This window comes from Cyprinodon tularosa, unplaced genomic scaffold (genome assembly GCF_016077235.1).
Source record: "Cyprinodon tularosa strain WSP-4 unplaced genomic scaffold, ASM1607723v1 ctg262, whole genome shotgun sequence".
In the NCBI taxonomy this organism is placed as follows: Eukaryota; Metazoa; Chordata; class Actinopteri; order Cyprinodontiformes; family Cyprinodontidae; genus Cyprinodon; species Cyprinodon tularosa.
Window position 1 is genome coordinate 571,605 of NW_024038966.1, and position 10,519 is coordinate 582,123.

At 37.3% G+C, this 10,519-nt stretch overlaps 1 protein-coding gene across 3 annotated transcripts in view; it reads left to right on the forward strand.

Annotated features, from left to right (window-relative positions):
• Nucleotides 1-10,305, forward strand: part of sema5a (sema domain, seven thrombospondin repeats (type 1 and type 1-like), transmembrane domain (TM) and short cytoplasmic domain, (semaphorin) 5A) — a 207,281-nt gene extending 196,976 nt beyond the window's left edge. The window contains exons 20-23 of one of the 3 annotated variants that reach the window (XR_005281131.1): nucleotides 99-143; nucleotides 1,932-2,143; nucleotides 7,519-7,742; nucleotides 8,903-10,305. Coding sequence is in view for 1 of the 3 variants with exons in the window: in XM_038289057.1 (XP_038144985.1) it covers nucleotides 99-143; nucleotides 1,932-2,143; nucleotides 8,903-9,022 (377 nt within the window). In the remaining 2 variants the exon portion in view is untranslated. Of the gene's footprint in view, nucleotides 1-98; nucleotides 144-1,931; nucleotides 2,144-7,518; nucleotides 7,754-8,902 lie in introns of all 3 variants that reach the window. The other 2 variants (XR_005281130.1, XM_038289057.1) reach the window with 2 other exon arrangements.
• Nucleotides 10,306-10,519: the final 214 nt, after the last annotated feature.

Sequence of the window (10,519 nt, forward strand, 5' to 3'; positions counted from 1 at the left end):
GGTGAAAAAACATGGAAGTATGCATGTGTTAAAGTGTTTTCCTGCTAACCGGCTGTTTTGTTTTTTTTGTTTTATTTTTTTACTGTTTCCACCTTTAGAAGTCTCCATTGCACGGTCCAGTCAGGAGGAGAGGCACTGCGGAGGTAATTTACGTCTGGATGTGTGAGAGTTAGTGTGAACGAAGAGGGCATACAGCATCTGGTATAATGGGATAAAAAAAAAGAGGGTGTTTCGATCAGAAGAGCTTTGTTTACGTTTGAAAGAAATGAGGGAGGTTATATTAAAAATATTTTTGTTATTTTATCCAGAAACTGTATATTCAGTTTTCGGTTAAGCTGTATTAGGGGACATTATTGGAATTAGGAATTAAGATAAGGCATGGAGTGCTATAGAAAGTGTTAATTTATTTAAGTTTGAATGTATTTTATTAGGATTTTATGTGATAGACAAACACTAAACAGTCCAGGATTTTTCAACAGAAGGAAAATTATATATATATATATATATATACACACACACACATTGGTTTTGATGTAAGCATACATAAAGTTCAGTAAAACTTAAAAAAAATCAATTTAAAAGCAATCCACTGGACTTGGTTTCCAAGATTTGAAGACGTTTCGCTTCCCCTCCAGAAAGCTTTCTTAATTCGAATGTCTGGATCTGCAGTGAGTTTGAGTTTTTATATAGACAAGGCCTTGTATTGCTTGGAAACATGCAAATTGAAACGGACAAGTGGGTCGTTTTGTTCCATTGTTAGCCTGTAATATCTGAAACCTTTCTATGATTCTGAAAGTTAATGGCTGAATAAAGTTAATGTCCCCATCTATTCTAAACTTGAGGTGTTCTGCTAAGAACAATTGGCAATCATGTTTTTTTTTTCTATATTTGATTAATGAATGAAAACACCCTTAAAGCAGCTTATAGCTGAAAAGATTATGATATCTTTGTCATCTTTACAAATTTGTAAAAAAAAAAAACAACCTGAAACCAATTTCCATCCATCTTCTTTCTGTCTTTTAAATACACGCTATTTGGTGTTAATCTATCACGAAAATCTAATTAATTTGTGGTCTTAAACCAAAAATATATATATTTCAGGGTTTTTTTTCCCTCTTTTTTATACTAATGTTTTCCTCAGCTTATGTAAAGTATGATGAGGATAGTTGCAGATTACATAATTTTCAAATCAAATTCTAGGCTATGATTTATAAATCTACTTGCTCAGTTTGTTGGGGCTTAACTCGACCTCATTAGAACTTGTATATGGAACCATCGAGCATATCAAAAAAAGCCTTCATTACATATCTGTTAACCTTGGTTGTTTAACTTTTTTTTAAAAGTACATCTAGTAACTTTAAGTTAAGATATGAACATTTTAGGCCTGGATAGGGATCCTGCAGGTCTCAGGCACCCTCACACTGGCTTTATTCTTTAGCAAAGATTTGTTTATATCTCTTAACAGTCTATATATGTTTAACTTAGCTTATAGGATGTGCTACATTGCCTCTTCATGCTGTACCAATTTAGGGATAAAACTTCTGTAGGTTTAGATCTCATAAAATACTGAAGTAAGGTTTTTTTTTAATGGCATACTTTTGAATTAGTATTATTACAGGATGTTGCATATACTATGGATAAAGAAATACGCTCCAGTATAAGAGTAAAATCGTACTCTAAGTCTGTTATTACACTAAAGTTAGACTTTATCCAGACTTAGTATAGAGAGAGGACTTTAACTCAGTATGTCAATGGGTTATCTATAATAAATCATTAGTCAGAGAGAAGAAAGGGATATTTTGAATATTAATAGCCCATTTTTTCGATTTTTTTTTAGTGTTCGAGGGTCTGTGTTACACACACTTTGTTTTTTTAAATATTTTAGAATTAGCCCCAGCCCTATTCTTACGCCTTCCACTTTCCCCTCTCAGATTTCAACCTATTCCACATGATCGCTGTGGGCCTCAGCAGCTCGATCCTTGGCTGCCTGGTCACCCTGCTCGTCTACTCCTACTGCCAGCATTACCAGCAGCAGTCTCATGATGCCACCGTCATCCACCCCATCTCTGCCGCACCGCTCAATACCAGCATCACCAACCACATCAACAAGCTGGACAAATATGACACGGTGGAAGCCATTAAGGTCTGTAGATGGATACTTTCTTCATTCACTGGGGGTTAAGAGTTTGATGAATGTTCATGCAAAGATCAGTTTGGTCCATTCGTTGGATATCACACAGCTCCTTTGGTAAATTAGCATAACTTATTCTCCCGGTGTCACATATTAAAACGCTTTTCTTACCTCATGACTGTCACTGTCACACACCCTCCTGTCGCTCACTGACACTCGTCACAGGTAGGCAGTTGCACATTCTTCGTCTCTGTGTTTGTCTCAATGTGCGATTGTGCTTTGTTTCCTTGGCGCTGCACTGCTTTCTCCTAAAATCCTAACAATTTGCTATCTGATTTTATATATAATCAGTAAGGGTGTCCTCTGGCTTGAGCAGCTTTTTGGGTTATGATTGCATCCTAAAGTGCAGATAGTCAGATGTATCAGAGTCAGCTGAAGTGGTCCAGTTAGTCTCCTGGCACATATTGCCTCTTATCCACTGACACATTGAGGCTGTCTGGCCAAAATGGGATGGTGATTAGCACTACTCCACAGACACTCTTTGCTCTAGCTAGGGTTTCATCTGTGATACAGCAGTGAAGTGCCTAAACCGTAGGCACAGTTTATACCCACACAATTGGTTTTAGAGGAAATAAATCTAAAACCTTAGTAAAAATACTGTAGTTAATCAGGTAAAACAATTAGAAAAGAATAAATTAGCATGTATTTTTAATACACATAGACATAAGAAAAACAGAAACACGTGTCTTTGAATTTGCCATTTTAACTGCAATGAATGCATTCTATTTTAATATTTCATTTTGCAGTAAAGACTTTAAATTTTTTTTAAAAGTAGTAGCAATTTTAATCTTTTAACATACAAGTTCACAGCTAAAGCAAAAAAACAATTATCTAAAAAGCGAAACAGAGCAAGGATATGTGATGATTTCCCGTTTCATGCAAATAGAACACGTGGAAACCTTTTATAGGATCACTGTATTGTCTATCAGGTATAAACTTACTTGATGATTTATCACCTAGAAAAGACAAGCTTTAGTTTCCACCTTCTGCTTCATCTTAATTAACTAACATTAAGACCTTTATTTAAACACTTTTATGCTTACCTTTTAAATCATAGAATAGAAAATGAATACTTCAATTATAATTTGGGTTGAGGGGAATGATAAACAGAAACAATGAACCTCATCCAGTAATAAATGATTTTAAATAAGGGGTTGAAAGTAAGCATAAGGTGCCTGCAAAACTTTTTTGGTCTTTGCTTTTATTGAAATCAGGCGATTTACTTAATGTACAGAAAAGAAAAAAATTAATACTACTTCTAAAAAAATATGCCAACTTTGCATCCTACATATATCTGGAGGCTTCATATTCTCAGTGGAAGTCATCAATATCAGCCGCATTAGCAAAGTAAACAAATCGGATCTCTGTTTGCTAAAGAACTTTCCATTTATAAATATGTTTTTTATCCATATTAAAGCTCGAGCAGCTCCTTTAGCTTAGAGCAAACTTTTGTGAGCGTAATTTCTTCAAGCGTTTGGAGATGGCATTCATTTGTCATACAATTAGAGTCAGGAGCATCAAGCATAATTCGGTTTGCGGTTGCAGATAGAGGCAGATATGAATGTTGACAGTCGGTGTGGAAATACAAAGGAGGCCGTATGACAAGTGAGTAATGAGTCATTTTCCAAATGCACATTCTGCCTCCAACTCTCAATCAGAGAGCCTAAATCACCTTATGTCGCAGTGAAGTTTCAACTAATAAGTCTGAAAAAGCATAATATGCATCCTTTTAGCTACTGTATGAGTAAATGATGAACAAAAGATTTAGTTCGGAGTTTTGATTCAAGGCATATTAGTTAAGGATTTTGTTTTTTTTATGCATTCAGTTTTACATCAGTTATAATGGGCAACATTTGCTACCGTATTTTCACGACTATAAGGCGCACTTAAACGTCTTTTTTTTCCCTCAAAATGTGCGGTGCGCCCTATGGTGCGGTGCGCCCTATGTGTGTTGTAACTGCGACTTTTGAGACCACCTCATTGAGGAGATGATGAAAGAGTGGCTGAATGTAAGGAGACCAGCTGTTTTTTTTTCCACCCCTCACCATCGCTGTTAATATGTAACTCCATGCGTGCCCATCTCACAGCTGATGTGAAAAACATGGGGAAACAAATGAATGCTGTGCTTGCTGTTCAACCGCTCAACATCGGTGTGAACCGGACCCAGCAGTCGCAGCAGAAGCAGCGAGTTTACATGCAAAGTCAATGGTTGATGCGCGTATAGGTGCAGCAAAAGGTCCTGCAGCGCGTTTTGGTGCAGCACGTCGGGAGCGTTTAAGCATCTGAAGCGCCGCCAACGCGCTGCTGCTGCTCAAGATGGAAAAATTGAAGTTTTGCTGCTGGACGCGCCGCATCAACCAATCAGAGAAGCAGATCTGGGAGCTGACAGCGAGACAGACAGCGCTCTGATGACATATGATATTAGATGAAAAAGGCTGGGTGGATGCGTGGCTGAGGCAGGTGTATCTGAGAAGACTAGGTGGTTTTTTCCACGCATCACCATCGCTGCGTGCCCATCTCACAGCCGATGTGAAAAAAAGGTGAATCAAATGAACGCTGTGCTCGCCGTTATCCCGGGGGGGATGACAAAGGAACTTCCACCGCTCGACGTCGGTGTGAAGCGCCCGTTCAAAGTAAGGCTTCTAGCGGCGTGGGAGCGATGGATGACAGACGGAGACCACAGTTTCAGGATAATGGGAAGGCAGCGCCGGGCAAGTTACGCCACCGTTTGCGGATGGATTGTAGATGCTTGGACTACTACGTGTCTGCTGGCTCTGTTGTTCAAGCTTTTGCAAAAGCAGGCATTATTTCTGAGGAGCTGCGCTGCACGGAAAGTGACTGACAGCGCAGATGGGGAAATTGGCATGTCTGATTTAGCGCAGCTGTTTAATTCAGAAACAGAGGATGATGACTTTGATGGCTTTGATTAATACTTTGTAATAAATACATGAATAAAGCACAATCATACTCAGGTTTGCTCCCGCTCTATTTTTCTACCTGAAAGCTTAATTCAACAGCTGCCTCTGGGCGCGTCTCCTCCTCTCCAGCGCGGTGGCTGGCAGGTGTTTTTTCATCTAAATAATCTAAATCTTGCAGCTATATTTGCTGTGATCAGTGGGAATAAAGTAGTTTTAATATGTTTTTAAGTGAGAAAGTCCACCTGAAAACTTCATAATTGCAGTCAGTTCATCCAGATTATCTATTTCTGTCGGAGGCGCTCAGACCCCCACATACCAGCGGTGCACCGACAGTAAATCCCTTCAACAGCAGCCTCACCGCGGCTGCTGGCAGGTGTTTTTCATCTAAATAATTTTAACTGCAGGCACCAGGATACCGGTAATAAAAGCGAACATATTCCGTCGGCAGGTTTCAGGATTTTAAGTTAATTTAGGAGTGATCACACCGCTGTGTCATCTGCGATGTGTCTGTCTCACGGCCAGCTGCCAGGTTTGATTAATACTTTGTAATAAATACATGAATAAAGCACAGTCATACTCAGTTTTGCCCCCGCTGTATTTTTAAATACGCAGTAGAGGTATTTAAAGGTAGTAGAGGACATGTACCTGTATATAAAAAACGCGCCCTATAGTCCGGTGCGCCTTATGTGTGTGTTAAATACAGAAATGGGACACATAACTGAGAGTGCGCCTTTTAGTCCGGTGCGCCTTATGGTCGTGAAAATACGGTAAATAGATTCTCTTTTAACCCGTCAGTCCACAGAATATTTTCTGAAGAGTATAAGGCATTAACAAGATTTTGTTTCGTTAATTGGGTTTTTGTGGTGTTTTTGGTCAGTATAGGTAATCCTCACTGAACCTTTTCATGATTGATTGATTGATTGATTGACTTTATTGATCTCAAAGTGGAGAAATTTACTATATATATATATTTACTATATATATATATTTACTATATATTTACATAAAAAAAAAATATATATATATATATATTAGGGATGCACAATATAATCGGCCCCCTATCGGTATCGGCCTGTATCGGTCTTAAAACTGAATATCGGACATCGGCCACCCCACCGATATTAACCCGATATTTGATCAGCTTCTGAGTTCCTAAAGTCTAAAAAAAAAATAAAAATACTACTTCTTCTTCTTCCTCAAAAACTTTTTTACATCTAAACATCTAAAGACGAGGGAAAAAATATTGATACATTAAAATATCCCAATATCTTCATATGCTGATATATTGCCATTTAAAAACACCATATCAATCTCTTTTACTAATAAAATATTGCTATATGTCATCGTTATGCTACGAAATCCCCCCGAAAATTCACGAAATTTTGCCATATTTTTATATGTTGACGCGGTATCGATCTATTTTACTAACAAAATCTCACAAGAATTTGCAAAATATCACAGGAGTTTGTAAGAGAACGATGAAATTTCACGAGATTTTGAAAGTAAAATAGATCGATACCGCGTTTTAAAAAATCAATTTAATATCAGCATATGAAAATATATTTTAGTATATTATTTTTCAAAGTGTCAAAAATGGATAATAAAACTGCTATTTTCAATGACTTATTTTTGTCCAGCTTTAACATCGGTATCGATATCGGTTATCGGCTTCATGAGTTTTAAAGTATCGGCATATCGGATATCGGCCAAAATCCCAATATCGTGCATCCCTAATATATATATATATATATATATATATATATATATATATATATATATATATATATATATATATATATATATATATATATATTTATTTATTTATTATTTCTATTTTATTTACATGGGTGAGAAGTTAGTCCATTTCACACTGAAAGGCATGAAGGACTTTTTTTCTTGTTGCTTCTTGAACTTCTTTAGATTTAAGCCTGATATGTTGCCATTTTTTTTGACGATTTTTACATACTTGATGTAGTCAGACAGACTCTGAAGGGATTTTGTGAGGATTTAGCAGTATTTAGCAAGAAAAATCAGCTCTCCCAAAATTTGGTAAATGATAGGTCTTTCAGGATTTGACAAAATGGGTTGGATGAAAACCTGTGCCAGGAAAAAAAATCTGTTAAAGGGCAAATACTTTGTCACAGCACTACACGTATGCATAGTTTATTATATCTTTAATTCTGCTTTTGATAGGTTATGCTCTTTTTAAATTTTACATCAAGATTATACATCACTATAATTATGCATAACTCACATAAGTTCTCTGACTATTTTTTATAATATTATTGTTATTACGAGCAAGTACAACACCAAACATAAGAACAGAAAGAAAAACTACTAGATTATGCCTTTTACTTTTTTTTTTTTTTTTTTGAGGATGACTCTTGCCCATTCCTCTCCTTCCTGCAGCCAGACGTGTCGGTTCTCTTGCCTCTGGACGACCCTGCAATGCACCAGCCTCTCTCTGCTAACATGGGGGTCTCTATGCGTGGACTGGAGATTTTCTACTAACCAACCTCCTGACCTCAACAACATCCCGCTTCCTGACTCCCCACACCAAACCCAAACAACTCTTTGACCCATCATCCAGTACTTCTTCCTCTTCCCCAATGTGCCCTATCCTTCCACCTCCTGTGCGTGGCAGGTTGGGAGTACAGCACTCTGGTTTCTCTTCCTCTGTTCTGACTCCTTTCATCCTTCCGTCATGGCTGCCTCCCTTCTCTCTCACAGCTGGCGAGAAGGCAGTGTATTCCTCCCTTTTAGTGCTTACATTTGCATGTTTTCTGTTTGTCCTTCACGTTATGCTATATTTTTTAATTATTCATTTAATTAATGGGCTGAGAGGGAAGTCTTGTTGTTATGTCGGTGTTTTAACCTCCTCTGTTACCTCTCTATCACTATCAGCACTTTATTGTTAAGATAAATTGTTTCAGCTGCACCAAAAACTATAATTTAATAATTTTTAAGAATATTATAAATATGTTTAATTCAAAAGACACAGTAGATGATGCTTAAACATATTGCTACAAATCGGTTTAAAGGCAGCCAAGCAGACACTAGCAGAGATGCACGTCTTTGGTGTTGCACGAAAGCTGATGGTTTTTCCTTTGTTTGCAAATCACATAACGGGAACGCAGCAAAATATACCTTTTTTTTTTGCCCAGTACACTCGTCTGAAACATCCATCAGCTGTAAATGCAGCATCATCAAGTGTTCAATTACACTGCCCCAAGGGACTCCTATCATGCTTCCCACTACAGCAGACTGGATATGAACACATCTATTTGCCAAATTGCTGATGTTGTACTGAGCAGCACATCAGAGGCTTGTTCCATGTTTACTGCGTCATGCAGAGACAGACAAGATGCCCCCCCCTACCACTACCCCCCTTGGTTCTTCCTTATTGTTTAACAGAAATGAGACTCGCCTTTGATCGATTTTTATGGCTTTGATTGTCCTGGAGGACCGACAATCCAAGGGCCATAAAAACCGCTGATGCTGGGTATTAGAGATGACAGAGGTGGACATTCGGATGTGCATCACAATAATTTAGCCCTGTGGTGAGAACTCATTTTTTCCAGCCTGTTGCAAATGCTCTGACCTTGCTCTGTGAAATGTATGTTACATTCACTGAGCAGTCTCCCATTGATTTATGTTGCTCCTTTGGATTTACTTTTACCTTGCCATCTGGCCTGATTAATCACTTGATCCATAAGTTGCACAAAAAAAGGCCCATACTGACTCCTATCCGTTTCTCCTCTCCATCTATTTTTGTTCTTTTCTTTATTTGCAGGGTTTCAACAAAAATAATCTGATTCTGGAGGAAAGGAATAAGTACTTCAACCCACAGCTTGCCGGGAAGACATATACCAATGCATACTTCTCTGATCTCAACACCTATGATGACTATTAACCCCAGACTTTTCTAGCGGAGATCATTACCCTGTTGTCAATTATGACTGTTTCAACACTCCTCGTGCTTTGCATCAGATCTGTAAAAGATTATGTATGTGGTTCAGTCCCACTATGAAACTCGATGGCAGCTGGTATGTAATGAAAACACACTCTGGTTTTGCCCACTAAAGGAAATGCCTACTTTCTCTCTGGTGCCTTGGGGTACATTTGGAAAATTTGGACTCACAAAAGAGAAATAAACAACTGGATCTCCGTTGCTGCAGACACTTTGGGGAGTGTCATCCCATCTAAGGTTTTTTTGTTTTTTTTCTGATGCCCCCTAAGACAGCCCTGTATGTGTAATGATGGAAGAGGACTACAAATTGCTTTGCATGACTTCATCTGATGTGTTTGCTTTGTTGTTCCGCTGCAATTTGCATGATGGATCACATTCCAGGGTTCCAGAGACAGTTTTTTTATGCTGCTCTTGTTTATGGGATTAGCTTCAGAAGTCTTAAAGCAAGTCTTCTGTTGGAATGACCAATGGTTTCTAACATTTGCTACAACAGCAATGTTCAATCTGAAAGTTGGATCAGTGTCCAGCTCCAGTCGTAGAATCAGGATGTAGATATTTGATGTCTGTGAACATAGTTTATCCTATTGTTTTACTTTGTTCTGTTGTTTTTCCAGCAGCTAAAAAAGCAAGCTATCAGTGAAAAAAAAAAAGATTTTCCCTTTCTTTGTGTTTTTGTACAGAAAATTATGTTTGAAGCCTCTGTCTAGATTTTCTATGCATTCATTCATTGTTTTAAGCATTTAGAGATTATCTTTTTAGAAGAAAACAGAATTGTGTCTATGTTTTGCCAATTATTTGAGAGCATTCACAGAAATGAATTAAGTTGTTACCATTGTACTTTTTATAAATATTTTGTAAAAGAAAACTAAAAAAAAAAAAAAACAAACATTGTTTTTGAATTTTGACAGTGTTTACTATTTCTTTAGCTTCTGAGTTAAATATGTTTGTGAAAGCAGGATGTTATTGGCATTAGATGAACAGGTGGAGGGTAGCAGCAGCTTCAGCCATCTATGTACCGTAACCTTACTGAGTTATTTTCTATTGGGTTCCTTTTGCCTCAGTTCCAACTAACTTCTTCTACATGTTTGCTTGTGTTTTGTGCATAAATTAAAATAGCTTCTTACAAGACTTGTCTATTCTGAATAAGAGGTTCAAAGTCTGTACAAATACTTGTAATGTTTTGTTTGAAATTTGTTCTAATAAATGTTTTTTTTTTATTATTATTATTTTGATGAATATAGCTTACATTAAAATAGTCATTTAAAACTTGTACTCTCAACTTTAGATTCTTACAGCGGCTATTTCCTCCAGAAAAGTGCCTTGCAAAAGTATTCATGCCACTTAAACTTTCCCTGGTGTTTTTATGTACAGCTACAAAATTTATTTCTGTCTTTAATATGACAGACCAATACAAAGTATTACATTGTTGTAAAGTGAGAA